This window comes from Astatotilapia calliptera, chromosome 3 (genome assembly GCF_964374335.1).
Source record: "Astatotilapia calliptera chromosome 3, fAstCal68.1, whole genome shotgun sequence".
NCBI classification, from domain to species: domain Eukaryota; kingdom Metazoa; phylum Chordata; class Actinopteri; order Cichliformes; family Cichlidae; genus Astatotilapia; species Astatotilapia calliptera.
The window spans coordinates 74,182,756-74,201,506 of NC_137424.1; the positions used below are offsets into that span (position 1 = coordinate 74,182,756).

The 18,751-nt window shown below is 40.7% G+C and overlaps 1 protein-coding gene across 2 annotated transcripts in view; it reads left to right on the plus strand.

Moving 5' to 3' along the window:
- Positions 1-9,702: 9,702 nt before the first annotated feature.
- Positions 9,703-18,751, plus strand: part of LOC145425797 (butyrophilin-like protein 2) — a 65,832-nt gene continuing 56,783 nt past the window's right edge. Inside the window, exons 1-3 of one of the 2 annotated variants that reach the window (XM_080299217.1) lie at positions 9,725-9,943; positions 11,096-11,431; positions 11,663-13,434. In XM_080299217.1, the coding sequence (XP_080155343.1) occupies positions 9,883-9,943; positions 11,096-11,431; positions 11,663-11,841 (576 nt within the window). In that variant the 5' untranslated portion in view covers positions 9,725-9,882 and the 3' untranslated portion in view covers positions 11,842-13,434. Of the gene's footprint in view, positions 9,944-11,095; positions 11,432-11,662; positions 13,435-18,751 lie in introns of those variants that run through there. The other variant, XM_080299218.1, reaches the window with a different exon arrangement.

Consider the following 18,751-nt stretch of genomic DNA (forward strand, 5'->3'; position numbering starts at 1 on the left):
CAGGCTGTGCTTACTTGTGTGATGAAGTTTCTGCATCTAGAAGAGCTAAATTAGTTTTTTGTAGAAATTATTATTATTGTAATTAATTATACATTTTTGTAGCTGTAGGAGTGGGAAGCCTTTTACGTCATTTTTGTTTCCTTTCTACAAGGCTTTGTTTGTTGTGTTAGATGTGTCCCTCTGATGTTCCTCTAAAGACAAATAAAACATTTTGTTTTGGTGAAACTGTAAAACTTGCTGTGGCATTGGTGCTTGAATGGGGAAGTCATTTTTTGTGTTGCATACATCTCTGGGCAGATATTTGGGCAGTAATTTTGAACACCGTGTAAAAATGTCAGTGGACATAATGCAAAACCCAATGCTTCAAATCACAGCATCTAAAACCAAAATTGTGCCAAAGATGCCTCATTTCTGTTTAATAGGATAAAACAAATCTATGTTATAGACACAGTAACCCAAGGAAAGCAGTAAGTACACTGACTGACATTGTTACTATGACAACAACAAGCTGACATTTGGACAAAAAAAAAAACCTTGGAGTAATTATTGAGAAAAACATTAAATTTAAATAAAGTTTTAAAAAACACATGACCAAAAATGTAACTAAAACACATCCTCTGGATGTTTCCAGAATATTTTAAATAAATAAATAATTTAAGGAACAACAACAAAAGAAGATCTATAATCAGCATTTATCTCTTCTGTTTTATTTGATGGTGGGGAAATCATAATCATAAAGAGGCTTCTGATTAGAATTTATTTGTTATAAATGTGATTTATATAAACTTTCATTTAGTACGGTGTGTTGATTATATGTAATATATTTTACTTATTATTTATTTACATTCAGTTTTTATTCCTGAGGATTTTGGGTTTTTTTTTATAAAAACTAAAATCAGGACAGAATAATTATTTTGCTGTCTTATTTTATGAATCATTTCGATGTAAGCAGCTATCTTTTGAATATGTGGCTTTACAGCTGAAGGCCCCATCCAAAGTTGTGTTTCTTAATGTTTACAGGCCTCCCAAATACTGCACAGACTTTTTTTAATGACCTCAGTGAACTGCTGTCTGTGATCTGTGTTGATTTCGACTGTGTAATTATTGTTGGGGATTTTAACATCCATGTGGACAACCCTCAGGACAAAGGGACTAAAGACCTGAGTAACACTCTGGGCAACTTTGGGCTGACTCAGCATGTAACAGAGGCCACACATAATAGAGGACACACTCTTGACCTACTGATCTCCAAGGGCCTGAGCATTTCAAAGGTTACTGTGTCTGATGTGGGCGTGTCTGATCATTACTGTGTTTTCTTTGAAAGTAAAATCTCAGCCCACACAAATATATCAACAGCCGTGATCACAAAACGGTGTATAACTGAACACAGTAGTGAGATCTTTAACCAGGTCTTCCCATTAACACCTGACCTGTCCAGAGGGTCAGTCAATGAGCTCGTCAATAGCTTCAATGCTAACATGTTAAATGTAATGGACACTATTGCTCCCATTAAGGTGAAGGTTATCTCTGGAAGGAAAAAGTCTCCATGGAGAAACTCCACACTGGTGAAAAATGAAAAAAGAGAGTGTAGGAAAGCTGAGCTTGAATTTCATTCAACCATGGCCTGCAATGACTTTGCCAAATTCTTCACAGAAAAAATCCAAAAGATTAGACAAGCAATTGGTACATCAACAGCAGATCCAGGATATGTACTGTGTCCACCGAAAAACTGTTTAAACACCATGAAACAGTTTCACCCGATTAACAGCAAAGACCTGGAGGACATCTTAGGTCAACTGAACTCCTCCTCCTGCTGTTTAGATGTCCTGCCAACAAGTTTTTTCAAAAAGGTCTCAAAGACTTTAGAGTCAGACCTGTTACAGATCGTCAACTTTTCTTTAATGTCAGGTGTGTTTCCAGAATCACTAAAAACTGCTGTAATCAAACCTATACTGAAAAAGGACAATCTTGACAAGACACAAATGAACAACTACAGGCCGATCTCAAATCTCCCATTTTTAAGTGAGATCATTGAAAAAGCAGTTTCTCAACAGCTCAGTTACTTCTTAAAACAGAATAACTGCTACGATGCCTTCCAGTCAGGTTTTAGACAGAACCACAGCACTGAAACCGCTCTGACCAAAGTGTTTAATGACATATGTCTGAATACAGACAGTGGAAAAATGTCAGTCCTAGTTTTACTGGATCTCAGTGCAGCATTTGATACAGTTGACCACAGCATATTACTCAAACGACTGGAGAACTGGACAGGTCTTTCAGGAACTGTACTAAACTGGTTCAAAACATACTTAGAAAACAGGAAATACTTTGTATCAATAGGTAACTTCACATCTGAGCAGACAAGTATCACATGTGTAGTTTTCTCTGGTCCCCTCCCCAATCAGACCAGGAGTGACATGTTTAGCCACATGTTCTCCTTAAATTGCTGGCTGTCTGAGTGGTGTCCCAGAAACGATGTGGGCTTCATAGATAATTGGCAAACCTTCTGGAGGAAACCTGGTCTTGTTAGGAGAGACGGCATCCATCCCACTTTGGATGGAGCAGCTCTCATTTCTAGAAATATGGACAAATTTATTAAACCCCCCAAAATATGACTATCCAGAGTTGGGACCAGGAAGCAGAGTTGCAGTCTTACACGCTTCTCTGCAGCTTCTCTCCTCCTGCTACCCCCCCAAAAACCCATCTCCATAGAGACTGTGTCAGCTTCCAAAAAGACAAAAAACAAACTAAAAACCAGCAACAAACAACTTAAACATAAACAATCACAAAGAAAGAACAATACAGTATCCACATCTGAACCAAAGAGTAAAACAGTGAAATGTGGATTATTAAATATTAGGTCTCTCTCCTCCAAGTCTCTGTTAGTACATGACTTAATAATTGATCAACAAATTGATTTACTCTGCCTTACAGAAACCTGGTTGCAGCAGGATGATTATGTTAGTTTAAATGAATCAACACCCCCGAGCCATTCTAACTACCAGAAATCTCGAAGCACAGGCCGAGGGGGCGGTGTGGCAGCAATTTTTCACACCAGCCTATTAATTAATGAAAGACCAAGACAGACTTTTAATTCATTTGAAAGCCTGATGCTTAACATTGTCCACCCCAGCTGTGAAACTCAGAAACCAGTCTTACTTGTTATCATCTATCGTCCACCTGGGCCTTACACAGAGTTTCTGTCTGATTTCTCAGACTTTATATCTAATTTAGTTCTGAGCTCAGATAAAATAATTATTGTGGGTGATTTTAACATCCATGTAGATGCTAAAAATGACAGCCTCAACATGGCATTTAATCTGTTATTAGACTCAATTGGTTTCTCTCAAAATGTAAAAGAACCCACCCACCACTTTAATCACACTCTAGATCTTGTTTTAACATATGGCATCGAACCTGAACATTTAACAGTGTTTCCTGAAAACCCTCTCCTGTCTGATCATTTCCTGATAACATGTACTTTTACAATAATTGATTACACAGCGGTGAAGAGTAGACTTTATCAAAGTAGATGTCTTTCTGAAAGCACTGTAACTAAGTTTAAGAATATAATCCACCCACTGTTATCATCTCCAATGCCCTGTACCAACACAGAGCAAAGCAGCTATCTGAACGCTACCCCAACAGAGGTCGATTATCTTGTTAATAATTTCACCTCCTCACTACGTACGACTCTGGATACTGTAGCTCCTGTGAAAACTAAGGCCTCAAATCAGAAGTACCTGACTCCGTGGTATAATTCTGAAACACGTACCCTAAAGCAGATGACTCGTAATCTGGAGAGGAAATGGCGTGTCACAAATTTAGAGGATCATCATTTAGCCTGGAGAAATAGTTTGCTGCTTTATAAGAAAGCCCTCCGCAAAGCCAGAACATCTTACTATTCATCACTGATTGAAGAAAATAAGAACAACCCTAGGTTTCTCTTCAGCACTGTAGCCAGGCTGACAAAAAGTCAGAGCTCTTTTGAGCCAACCATCCCTTTAACGTTAACTAGTAATGACTTCATGAACTTCTTCACAAATAAAATTTTTATCATTAGAGAAAAAATTACCAGTAATCATCCCACAGATGTAATATTATCTACAGCTATTCTTAGTACCATCGATGTTAAGTTAGACTCTTTTTCTCCAGTTGATCTTTCTGAGTTAACTTCAATAATTACTTCCTCCAAACCATCAACGTGTCTTTTAGACCCCATTCCTACAAAACTGCTCAAAGAAGTCCTGCCATTAATTAATTCTTCGATCTTAAATATGATCAACCTATCTCTAATAATCGGCTATGTACCACAGGCCTTCAAGCTGGCTGTAGTTAAACCTTTACTCAAAAAGCCATCTCTAGACCCAGCAGTCTTAGCTAATTATAGGCCAATCTCCAACCTTCCTTTCATATCAAAAATCCTTGAAAGAGTAGTTGTCAAACAGCTAACAGATCATCTGCAGAGGAATGGTTTATTTGAAGAGTTTCAGTCAGGTTTCAGAGCTCAGCACAGCACAGAAACAGCTTTAGTGAAGGTTACAAATGATCTTCTTATGGCCTCTGACAGTGGACTCATCTCTGTGCTTGTCCTGCTAGACCTCAGTGCAGCGTTCGATACTGTTGATCATAATATCCTATTAGAGCGATTAGAACATGCTGTAGGTATTACAAGTACTGCGCTGCAGTGGTTTGTATCATATCTATCTAATAGACTCCAATTCGTGCATGTAAATGGAGAGTCCTCTTCACACACTGAGGTTAATTATGGAGTTCCACAGGATTCAGTGCTAGGACCAATTCTGTTTACATTATACATGCTTCCCTTAGGCAGTATCATTAGAAGACATAGCATACATTTTCACTGCTATGCAGATGACACCCAGCTCTATCTGTCCATGAAGCCAGATAACACACACCAATTAGTTAAACTGCAGGAATGTCTTAAAGACATAAAGACCTGGATGGCCGCTAACTTTCTGCTTCTTAATTCAGATAAAACTGAGGTTATTGTACTCGGCCCTGAAAATCTTAGAAATATGGTATCTAATCAGATTCTTACTCTGGATGGCATTACCTTGGCCTCCAGTAACGCGGTGAGGAACCTTGGAGTCATTTTTGACCAGGACATGTCCTTCAACGCACATATTAAACAAATATGTAAGACTGCTTTCTTCCATTTGCGCAACATCTCTAAAATTAGAAATATCCTGTCTCAGAGTGACGCTGAAAAACTAGTTCATGCATTTATTACTTCCAGGCTGGACTACTGTAATTCATTATTATCAGGATGTCCAAAAAACTCACTGAAAAGCCTTCAGCTAATCCAAAATGCTGCAGCAAGAGTCCTGACAGGGACTAGAAAGAGAGAGCATATTTCTCCTGTTTTGGCTTCCCTTCATTGGCTTCCTGTTAAATCCAGAATTGAATTCAAAATCCTGCTCCTCACATACAAGGTCTTAAATAATCAGGCCCCATCTTATCTTAATGACCTTGTAGTACCATATCACCCTATTAGAGCGCTCCGCTCTCGCTCTGCAGGCCTACTTGTTGTTCCTAGAGTATTTAAAAGTAGAATGGGAGGGAGAGCCTTCAGTTTTCAGGCCCCTCTTCTGTGGAACCAGCTTCCAGTTTGGATTCGGGAGACAGACACTATCTCTACTTTTAAGATTAGGCTTAAAACCTTCCTTTTTTCTAAAGCATATAGTTAGGGCTGGACCAGGTGACCCTGAATCCTCCCTTTGTTATGCTGCAATAGATGTAGGCTGCCGGGGGATTCCCATGATGCATTGAGTTTTTCCTTTCCAGTCACCTTTCTCACTCACTATGTATTAATAGACCTCTCTGCATTGAATCATATCTGTTATTAACCTCTGTCTCTCTTCCACAGCATGTCTTTATCCTGTCTTCCTTCTCTCACCCCAACCGGTCGCAGCAGATGGCCGCCCCTCCCTGAGCCTGGTTCTGCCGGAGGTTTCTTCCTGTTAAAAGGGAGTTTTTCCTTCCCACTGTCGCCAAAGTGCTTGCTCATAGGGGGTCATATGATTGTTGGGTTTTTCTCTGTATCTATGAAGCGCCTTGAGGCGACTTTTGTTGTGATTTGGCGCTATATAAATAAAATTGAATTGAATTGAATGTGGAGTTCCCCAAGGTTCCATCTTGGGACCCCTTCTGTTTAACATCTACATGCTCCCACTGGCACAGATTATAAACAACAACAAAATAAACTATCACAGCTATGCAGATGACACACAAATATATATCACAATGTCACCAGGAGACCGAGGCCCTGTACAGGCTCTTGGTAAATGCATTGAGGAAATTAATGACTGGTTGTGCCAAAATTTTCTCCAGCTAAACAAAAAGAAAACTGAGGTAATAGTCTTTGGCGCCAAAGAAAAACGATTACAGGTCACCAGAGAACTTCAATCTATACATCTAAAAACCACAAACCAGGCGAGAAATTTGGGTGTAGTGATGGATGCAGACCTAAACTTAGATAAACACATTAAGACAATAACAAAATCAGCTTACTATCACCTCAAGAATATATCAAGGATAAAAGATCTGATGTCTCAACAGGACCTGGAAAAACTAGTCCATGCATTCATCTTTAGTAGGCTTGATTACTGTAACAGCATCTTTACAGGTCTACCTAAAAAATCAGTCAGACAACTACAGCTCATTCAGAACTCTGCTGCTCGAGTCCTCACTAAGACCAAAAAAGTGGACCACATCAGTCCAGCTCTGAGGTCTTTACACTGGCTGCCTGTCCGTCAGAGGATAGACTTTAAAGTCCTGATGCTGGCCTATAAAGCTCTGAATGGTTTAGGACCAAAATACATCAGTGACCTCCTGACCCAGTATGAACCTTCCAGATCCCTCAGCTCATCTGGATCCGGTCTTTTATCAGTTCCCAGAGTCAGAACCAGACACGGAGAAGCTGCATTCATCTTTTATGCTCCTTATATCTGGAACAAACTCCCAGAAAGCCTCAGATCAGCTGAAACAAATAAAGCACCAAATCCACACTTTTAAGCTTAAAGTTCAAAACTAACATTTTAACTACTGATTTTATCTATTGTTCTGATTTTATCTACAGTTTTTTTAAATCATGCTTTTTATTGTTTTTGTTTTTTAATGTCTCTGTAAAGCACTTTGAATCACCTTGTTGTTGAATTGTGCTATATAAATAAACTTGCCTCGCCGCTTTCAGCCACATTTACAAAAACGCTCCTCCTGTTCTGATTTTTCTGATAATAATCAGAAAGTGCTGAACTCCTCCTCTGAGCTGTTACAGGAACAGATGTTGGCAGATGTGTCAGTGACAGAGTTACAGTTAGAGAGGTCAGTGAGCAGGATTTCTATCAGGATTCGTGTCAGAGTTATTATAATGATGTCTGTTGGTTCACACTCACGGCTGCTTTGGACTGATTCCAGCTCAAAGAGCATCAACATGTTTTCATGTTTCCATCATGATGAGGAGCAGAAACTCTGAGGATTCTCCTGAACTCCTGACTACAGTAAGTCATCCACAGCTTCTGCTTTATATTCTACATATTATTCAGTAAATAATAGATAATTACTGATAATTAGACACTTTCAAAGGGAGAAAAGTAAAAAAAAAAATCTGTAGTTAAGAAGTACAGATACTCAAGCTGTACAAATACTCCGGTAATAGCTGAAGTACTCATTAAACTTCTTTACAGAAGTAAAAATGAAAACTACAGGCTCTGAAAAGTACTCAGAGAACACGGACATGTCTGCTGTAACTGCGTCACTCTGCTCCACTTTGATGTTTGTCCTGTTCGTCTCTGCAGGTGAGATTTAACTCTGAGATAAATCAGAATCAGAATCAGAATCAGAATCAGAATGGGTTTATTGCCAGATGTTGAGGTTTACAACATTAGGAAATTGCTGCGGTGCTTCAGTGCAGACAATAAGAATTAAAGTGCTATGTAGAAAGAAAGATATGTGCATGAGATATATACATGAGAAATAAGAATTATGAGTGCTATGTAGAAAGATATATACATGAGTGCAGGTGGTGATCAGTGTCAAACATATATACATGAGAATAAGAATTATGAGTGCTACGTAGAAAGATATATACATGAGTGCAGGTGGTGATCAGTGTCAAACATATATACATGAGAATAAGAATTATGAGTGCTACGTAGAAAGATATATACATGAGTGCAGGTGGTGATCAGAGCCAAACATGGAATGATGCAGTGACACAGCGTAGGGTCATGTGATAGTGGCGGGGACAGTCATGTGGTTATTGTTCATGTGTCCAACAGCAGAGGGGAAGAAACTGTTCTTGTGGCGAGAGGTTCTGGTGCGAATGGACCGGAGCCTCCTGCCTGAGGGGAGCAGGTCAAACAGACTGTGTCCAGGGTGAGAAGGGTCAGCTGAGATCCGGGCTGCACGCCACAGTGTCCTGGAGGTGTACAGGTCCTGCAGAGGTGGGAGTCTGCAGCCAATCACCTTCTCAGCAGAGCGCACAACATGCTGCAGTCTCTGTTTGTCCCTGATAGTGGCTCCAGCGTACCACACGGTGATGGAGGAGGTGAGGATGGACTCGATGATTGCAGTGTAGAACTGCATCATCGTCCGTGTTGGCAGGTTGAATTTCTTCAGCTGCCTCAGGAAGTACATCCTCTGCTGGGCTTTCTTGATGACGGAGGTGATGGTGGGCTCCCACTTCAGGTCCTGGGTGATGGTGGTACCCAGGAAGCGGAATGAGTCCACAGAGGTGATGGGGGTGTCAGTCAGGATGATGGGGGGGAGTGGGGCTGTGTGCTTCCTGAAGTCCACAATAATCTCCACTGTCTTCTGGGCATTCAGCACCAGGTTGTTGTGGCTGCACCAAGACACCAGACGTTCAACCTCCCTCCTGTAGGCAGACTCGTCCCCGTCAGAGATGAGCCCAATGACGGTAGTGTCATCTGCGAACTTGATTAGCTTGACAGACTGGTGGGTGGAGGTGCAGCAGTTGGTGTACAGGGAGAAGAGCAGAGGAGAAAGAACACAGCCCTGAGGGGAGCCGGTGCTGATGGTCCGGGAGTCCGAGACATTCTTTCCCAGCCTCACGTGCTGCTTCCTGTCTGTCAGGAAGTCAGTGATCCACCGGCAGATGGGATCAGGCACATTCATCTGGGAAAGCTTGTCTCGGAGATGGTCTGGAAGGATGGTGTTGAAGGCAGAGCTGAAGTCCACAAACAGGATCCTGGCGTAGGTTCCTGGGGAGTCCAGATGCTGCAGGATGAAGTGTAGGGCCATGTTGATGGCGTCGTCTACAGACCTGTTGGCTCTATATGCAAACTGCAGGGGGTCCAGGAGGGGGGCCGTGAGGGTCTTGATATGGGAGAGAACTAGGCGCTCAAATGACTTCATGACCACAGATAAAACAGGAAGTTTTGGCTGTTTAGTAAAAATATTTCCCTGAGACTTATTTTCATATTATTTCAGTTTTTCTGTTTGTGACGATGAAACAAGAATCAAACTGCCGTCAGAAACAAAACGTTCTTCTGCTTCAGCGACTGAAACACAAACTGTTCATACATGACGACACATGAGAGGTTCTGATTTTGTTCTGTGGAGATCGTTCAACAACTGAACACTAAAACTTTTCTACTTCGTTTGTTGTGACGCACTTATTTCTGCGCATCCTCAGTCTAACCTACCAAACGTCACTCTAACGCCACGTCCTCACGAGACACGGAAGAGTTTGAACCGCAGCTTTAACTTTATTTAAACCTTATTTAGTCTGATGTGTTCAGGTTTAAACTCAGGTTCAGTTATTGAGTGAAAATACCAACAGACTCAGACATTTAGAACAAACTAAGAGTCAGATCGGCAGAAACAGAGAACACGGACATGTCTGCTGTAACTGCGTCACTCTGCTCCACGCTGATGTTTGTCCTGTTCGTCTCTGCAGGTGAGATTTAACTGATAGAAACTAAACTGAGTTTATTTCTGAGATAAAGAGTCTCAGTCTGGTTTACATGCTGATTATATTTCTCTAAGAAGTAGTTTGTTACTCATTCAGTGTTGCGATCGACACAAAGCTGGGTGGAGTCTGTGTGTTGGTGCAGTTTGCAGCACAGACACAAAGAAGTGTAATGTGTGTGTCAGTGTGATGTGTTGTAGTGTCAGGAGTCAGGATGCAGCTACAAAGCTTCTTGTTCAGTGTATACAAACAGCTGTAGCTCCATAAAGGCAGCATGCAGAGACTCACAGTGTCTTATAATGAGAGGCTGCTTTCTCTCACACATTATGTTCACTTATTATCAGCACATGTTGTTGTTTGTGGAACAGAGTTATTGTAGTTTTTTCTCATTAGTTTGAGTTTTTATTCCATTTGGACTTTTTGTGTTTAGTTCAGTTTAGTTTCCAGATGATTTTCTTCTTTTTCAGGTTTGATTATTTATTGCTTGAAGAGTTTTAATAGTTTTATTCTTTTTTCATTCTTACTGTTTGGAGGTTTGTGTCAGAGGCCAGATTCAGGAGCATCAGTACAGCTGTTACAATAAAAAGCAGTGACTCAGTCTGACAGACATCCAGAGTCTCAATGAACTCGTCCATCAACAACATTTTATCAAACTAACAGATTCTAAAACCAAAGATTTGTTTTTCAGATGATGTTTTTCATCCGTCTCAGTCTTTGCTCATGAACTTTGTCTCCAAACGTCTCAGCCTGAGCTTCCCTCTGATGAACTCGTTCATAATCTCGTCCATTCTGCTCTCAATGAAAATCTGAACATGTTCAGCTCGGCCTCCTGTCTTTGTGTCAGAGTCTCCAAAGCAAACATGACAGCAGCTCACTGCCATCTTCAAACCTTCCCTTTCACTCTTGCTGCTGTCCTTCTGTCACAAATCAGCCCTGATGAAGATGCTCGGGATCAGGTGAGGAGGAGGAGAAGACTCGCTGTGGTGACGCTTGAAGGGACACAAGAAGAAACACAATCAAAGATCATCATCTAATAATTGAAGACTGTCTTTTATTGTGTGTTTCTGATTGGCTGCTGTAGAAGTGAACAGTTGTACTTTGACCTTTAACCTCTCTGCTCTGTGTTGTTTCCTCTTTCAGACCAGAAAACCATCACAGCTGAGTCTGGACAGGACGTCACTCTGACATGTCGAGCTGCAAACAACAACATCATTATTTTAGAGTGGAGCAGAGCTGACCTGGGAGATAAATATGTGCTTGTTTACCGGGACGGTCACTTTGTTCCAGCCAACCAGCATCCATCTTTTAAGAACCGGGTGGATCTGCAGGACAGACAGATGAAGGATGGAGACGTGTCTTTGATTCTGAAGGATGTGAACACTGCTGATAGTGGAGCATACGAGTGTCGTGTCTTCATGGAAGAAACACGCTCATGGAAGTTCATCAGCAGCATCCACCTTCATGTTGTTCCTCCAGGTGAGTGAGTAGAGTTGAGTGTGTGTGTGATCAGAGGTGAAGCTGCTTCCTGGTTGTTGATGTTTGTTTCTAAAGATGTTGCTGATGAGACTTTGTAGAAAGCAGCTGGTCTGAGTGATGTGATCAGAGTGCAGTAGATAATGTCTGACAGCAGTTTGAAGAGCAAATGGATTCTGTTCTGTTCTTCACTCATCACCTACCTGACACCTCACACCTGTTTCTCACCTGCAGGTCTGACAGGAGGACAAGAGAAGGATGAAGACAAAGAGAAGGAGGATGGATCTGTTGCACTGATTGTTGGTCTGTCAGTTCCTGCTCTGCTTCTTGTTGTTGTTGCTGTTGTTGGTTTTTTGATCTACAGAAAACATAAACAACAGCAGAGAGTGGAAACAAACCAGCCTCCTGTTTAAGTGCAGCAGGTTTAAAATGTCTCAGAGGTTTTTCCAGCTTTGAGTCTGCTGCTGCTGTTCAGAGTTCTGGGTGTTGTCAGTGTTTAAAATCCTGCAGAAACAGATGAACTGAGCACAGACAGCAGGCCCACAGCACTGTAGGTTTATTTCAGTTTTATCTTTAATGGCTGCTTCTGTTTTTGCTGACAGCTCATCTCAGTGGACGAGTTTCATCTTTAAAAACAGTCTTTACATTTCATAGTAACTGGAACATCCAGAGGGCTGTGACTACAAATCAACTTCAACACAGTCAGGCTTTCTTTGTGTTAGCTGGCTCAACTAAACCTGAAACTGCAGTCAGAGACAGCAGGTATCACCGTGGTGATTATCACCTTTCTCTGCTTCAGGCTCTGAGCACGCTCAGATGAAAAGGAGCGTTTCATGTACCATGTGACTTTTCTTCTACACAAAATGGTCCCTGTGAGCGCCACCCAGTCCAATCAGAGACGTTACTCACTGATAACTTCACTAATGTCTCCACTACATGAATACAGGTACATTGTAACAGTGTGATGTGCAGTTTAGCTTCACTCAGTGGCTTCAGCAAGTTACAGTTTAACAAGCTGCACATATGAAACATTTCCTCCAGCAGAGAATCGACATCACAGTGAAAACGTGGCTCTAACAGCTGATTTAAAAACAAAACTCTGAACATGAAATGCTCCTGACCAGGTGATCTTTCACCATCAGTTACCATGGTGATTTAGCCTCTTTCTGACACAGAAAGCTCTGACTTTGAGTGTGACACAGCTCACTGAGACATTTTGTTGTGCACGCCTACTTTTAACTCTTCAAACAAATGAAATGAACACTTGAACATTTTTCACTTTGATGGTTTTGTTTCCACTGACTGTAGTTACATCATTTTGAGCTCAGATTACATATTTATGAAGTTTTTCACACCTGAATGTTTCAATCATCAAGATCTGGTTTCAGTTTTCTCTTTATCTTTGTGAGCTGTGTGTGTTGTTTACCCTCAGTATCCATGAACAGTGTTACAGACCTGGGATCAGTGTTTTTGTTTATAAGATCAAATATGACCTCATTATGTGAGTGTGAGCTGTGGACCACAAAACCTCAACAACACTAATCCTCGATCAGCTGTTTCACTAAAATTACATCCAAGTATGAACTCATCCCATCGTTCATGCATCAATTTGTAGCTGACAGATGGTTATGCACATCCCTGGTTGCCTAGGTAACCCTCTAACCTTAGATAACGCTATTGTTGTCACTCAGCAGTATGATTTAATGTAGTTGTTTCAATAGATCTCAAAGATAAGAAAAGTTCACCTCGGTACTCGCTGACTTCACATAAGTGATCAGTTATTGCGTTTAAAAAGTGTAGCTACTCGTCTTTGACCTTGTATGTATGTGTGTTTATGCTCTGATTGTATTTTCCTGCTGCTCACACAGCATTAGAAAAGCCTGAAAACTCAGTGTTCACAGAGTCTGTAAGCCCCAAATGTTTGTATGAAGGACAGAGAACAAACAACAAAGGTCAGTGTGAGAGTGTCTCTGTATTTGAACAATAAACTCTTACTTTGGTTTAAATTATTTATTCTTTCATTTGTGTTGTTGGCAGAGAAGCTACATCATGTGAACTTCATCATATTGTCACATGTCATCACAGATTCAAAAGATGTAATATTTGTGTGTTTGTTATTAACAATCGTGCCCCCAGACGCCAAAACAGTGCCAGCAAACTGAAACTGAAAAAAAAACTGTAAGCAAAAAAGAAAAAAAAAAGATGTAAGTGTGAAAACTTTTTTCTTGTCTTAATGTCAATATTTATTTTTCAGTTTCATTTTAAGGTGGCATCGTTTTAACCCCAACAAAACAAAACAAAAATGACAGAAAGTCCATTGAAATCTGAAAAATATTCATTTTCTGTGCATGAACAAAAACTTTATTTTTACAAGACAGGAAAACTAACAGTAGCTTTAAATTTTTTATAGTGTATCCTCATCCTCAGTATTGGAAACACATCAAACTGCATTTCCTATAAAATCAAATCAAATCATAATGATCGTGGAAATTTCTTGATCTAAATCCTCTTCTAGATTGAGTGGCAAAAACAAGAAGAGCTGCTGTTTGTGTTTGTGCAAGTGCAAGAAATACATATAGCACGCTCTCCATCCTTCTGCTAATGTTTAATGTACTGAAATTAATTCTAATTAATGAAATTAATGTCTAATTAAATTCAAAGAACTGAAGATAAACAGGCCACAGAAAGCACTTTGTCACCTCTGCTGTGATGTTAACTGTCGTGGTGCCTCAGACCTCGTCGTGTGATCTGACATTTACTGTTTGATTTTGTCTGTTTTCAGGCTCTAACTTTACAGGAAGAAACTGTAAAATAATCAAATTATTCATCATTGTGAAAACTTCATCATGAAGCATTTGTGATGAGCTACATTCCTCTGAACCTTCAGTTTGGTTATTTATTTATTTATTTTCCATCCTTGTTCTTAATGCTTTCACCATCACAACTAGGGATGGGTACCGGTGTCCGGTGCCATGATGGCACCGGTTCTGACATAAACGGTAGTAACCAGACCGAAAAGCAGCGCACATTTCGGTGCTTTATTTCGGTGCTTTTTTTCCCTGAGCTGTGATACACTCCTAGCCAATCATTTTACGTTTCCGAGGATAGTAGGCAGGTCCAGGTACGTACGTTCAGTTAGAGCAGAGCTACAGATTAAAAATGTCCAAGGCGAAGTGGTCAAAAGTCTGGCTGTACTTCACAGCAAAATATGCAAACTCAGCAGCAACAAGTGCTTTAAGCTGATACTGTGCAAAGGAGGTAACACCTCAAATCCGATGAAACACCTGGCGACGCATAGCGTTTTTTTTTTTTTTTTAAAGCCGAGAAATGCACCGTATTTGATGGCAGCAGCAGCCGTTCTTCTCTGCGTGAGTAGCTTAATGTTGTTCGTGTGTAATTTACGCTGAGTAGGCTAACCACGTTATTACATTAATGCATGTAAGGTGAACTAGCAAACATCATCATAGCTACATGCGGCTGTCTTCTTGTTTGATGGCAGATACTCCCTTCACCCTGGCCAAAAAGGCTAAAATGACCAAAGAAAAAGAGGGAAACAGCTGAACATGAGAGGTTTTTGGACAAAGTTTGTATTTTTTCCATTGGTTAAGCACTGCTTCCAGCCAAGAGTGATACCATATATGCCCCATAGCTGCAGAAAAGGCTAACATTGTTATCTTTTTACATAAAACCAGCTGAACATGAGAGGTTTTTGGACCAATTTTGTCTTCTCCATTCTTTAAGCACCGGTTTGAGCACCGTTTGAGCACCGGCACCGTTTCAAAAGTACCGATTTGGCACCGGTATCGGATAAAACCTAAACGATACCCATCCCTAATCACAACACTATGAACTGTGGGTAATCCCTCAGGTCCACAGAGATGAGGACTCGTGAAAATGTGCATAAGGACTCAAAGTGTGTGCAGAGAGCCGTCATGCACTTGATAACATGACAACAGGACGGCCCTGAGCCCTCAGAGGCCGACACTAAGCTGTGACTGTTTATCTGCACGTCTCAAACACGCCTCCATTTGTCTGCAGGCTGAGTGATCTGACTGAGCTCAGCCTCCATTTTCTACAGGGAGACGCTCAGACAGGCTTTCAGTTTCATTTCACAGGAACAGCTTTGCTTCTGTTTTACATGCAGGTGCTGCACAGAACACACCCTGTTCAGTCTGTTTGTGTGACTGACTGCAGCTCAGATAAGAGGCTGGATCAGCTGATTCAACTGGTCAGCAGGCTGCATCATTTTCATCTCTGCAAACACCAATCAAAGTCCTGTACACAGTGTGTTTAGTACTCTGAGTGCGTTATTTGTCAGTAATTGTGTTAAAAGGCTCTGAGTTTAAGTTGTAAACAATCTCAAACCCTGGATTTATCTCCACCATGTAAGCTGCTGACATCCACCTAGCTGCTGTTGAACCATGATTTGGACATATGGTACTTTGAGGTCAATGAAATAAGATAGGCCTGATTAAAGTTCTTCTATGTGAGGAGCAGGATTTTAAATTGTGGATTTAACAGGAAGCCAATGAGGAGAGGCCAGAATAGGAGGAAGCTGCTCTGTCCTTCTAGTCCCTGTCAGGACTCGACTGCAGCATTTTGCATCAGCTGAAGGTTTTATGGGAGTTTTTAAGACATCCTGATAATAACCGATTACACATGATCTGTGAAATGTTCACACTTGTTGCTGCTTCCTGTCTGTGTGTTTCTTCCAGACAAATGTTAGGAAGCTGATTCTCACGCAGGTCACAGATCCACACTCTCAACCCACTGTGGACTGTCCCACATCTCGGAAAACGTTAGAGCACTTTTGCAAATCTGTGATGTCTTGATAAATCGAGTAGATATTTGAAGTTTACACAGCTACATTCAGAAAGAATATTTTAAACTGTGCATCCCTCCGAAACTGCCTCTTACGTTTTCGACGAAATGCATTCTGGGATATTTGCCTGGGTTAGCCTTCAGTAGCTTACTGGGGTCATGGAGAGAATGTGTTAATAATACTGAGTGGTGGGATTTATAACTATGGACTAGTGATGCGCAAATCATGAACGAATCGTTCAATACTCGAGAATCAGTTTACTGACTCGTGAATCATGATTCACAAGCCCAACTGACTCACTGACTCATCCCTGTTGCTGTTAGCAGCAATGTATCTAGCTTATAATTAAAATTGTGGAGAAAAACACAACATCCAGTATCGTAACAAAAAATTTCTGCTCTGAACTGGAAGAAAAAACCCTGAGTAGAAGCTCACATCAAGAAAATAGCTCCTCGGTTCACAGTAGCATCGCTCTGCTAACATGCTAACAGCACATTTGAGCTACTCACCCCCTCCCTCCTGTGCTGATTTGTAAGCATAAGCAAATCACTCAGGACTCACTCACCCCCTCCCTCCTGGCTCACAGCTTCTTCTTCTTCTTGGTTGGCAACCAATGTTAAGGTGCATTACTGGCTCACAGCTCAGTGGACATTTAGATGAGAAAATATATATTTAACACATTTAAGGAAAATACTAATAAAATAAAAAATAAAAATATATTAAAATAAAATAAAATAAATGTTTATTAAGCAATTTTGATAGAAAATTGCTTAATTTTAGAAATGTTTTGCTCTTTTTTGCTCTGTAAAATAGTTGTTTTCTTTTAGAATCATTCATCTTAGCAGTAGGATTTACATGAAAAGAGAAACAAATTAAGTTTGAGTGAAAATGTACATTTTTTGCACTCTCTGGTCGACCGACTCAGTGAATCAAATGAGTCAACAAACCCGATTCACTTTGGTGAGTGACTCATTAAAACTCGATTCAGTAAAAAGAATCAAATTTACCATTACTACTATGGACACTATGTGCTGACATGACCTTTTATAAATTTACTGTCCAATCACAAACCTTTAATGGGAGGAAAGAATTTGATTGGACAGTGAGGGTCATGTCCTCATCGAGGATAGAGCGCACAAGAGTGGACTATTATATTGATTAGTCAAATCTCATTAGGCAATAAAACAACTATGGTCAGAAGAGAATGTATTCATTAAAAAAATAAATAGAATTTACAAATAAAATAGTTCCATTAAAAATTACGTGTACTTGTTGAGCCTTTCTGAGAAATGATCCATGTGATTGATTAATTATGCCTGCAGAGACCAAAAGGGGCCCCAAGAGTCTGGCTGCAGCCACTGGGGGGCGCCATATTGCGACTCGCTCAGACACATGAAAAATTAGAGGGAACATTGCCCGGCAGCCTACGTCTATTGCAGCATAACTAAGGGAGGATTCAGGGTCACCTGGTCCAGCCCTAACTATATGCTTTAGCAAAAAGGAAAGTTTTAAGCCTAATCTTAAAAGTAGAGATAGTGTCTGTCTCCTGAATCCAAACTGGAAGCTGGTTCCACAGAAGAGGGGCCTGAACACTGAAGGCTCTGCCTCCCATTCTACTTTTAAATACTCTAGGAACAACAAGTAGGCCTGCAGAGCGAGAGCGAAGTGCTCTAATAGGGTGATATGGTACTACAAGGTCATTAAGATAAGATGGGGCCTGATTATTTAAGACCTTGTATGTGAGGAGCAGCATTTTGAATTCAATTCTGGACTTAACAGGAAGCCAATGAAGGGAAGCCAAAACAGGAGAAATATGCTCTCTCTTTCTAGTCCCTGTCAGGACTCTTGCTGCAGCATTTTGGATCAGCTGAAGGCTTTTCAGGGAGTTTATGGACATCCTGATAATAATGAATTACAGTCGTCCAGCCTGGAAGTAATAAATGCATGAACTAGTTTTTCAGCGTCACTCTGAGACAGGATATTTCTAATTTTAGAGATGTTGCGCAAATGGAAGAAAGCAGTCTCACATATTTGTTTAATATGTGCATTGAAGGACATGTCCTGGTCACAAATGACTCCAAGGTTCCTCACAGAGTTACTGGAGGCCAAGGTAATGCCATCCAGAGTAAGAATCTGGTTAGATACCATATTTCTAAGATTTTCAGGGCCGAGTACAATAACCTCAGTTTTATCTGAATTAAGAAGCAGAAAGTTATCATCCAGGTCTTTATGTCTTTAAGACATTCCTGCAGTTTAACTAAATGGTGTGTGTTATCTGGCTTCATGGACAGATAGAGCTGGGTGTCCAGTTGTAGACGATGATGCTTGAATTCAAACAGGCACACAATATGAAAGATGAGGAAAATCCCTGAGCACTGTGCAGAGGACTCTGAGGACTGAGACGCATGTTGTCATGCATGTGATAATATGACAACAGGACGGCCCTGAGCCCTTAGAGGACGACACAAAGTTGAGTGTTTATCTGCACGTCTCAAACACGC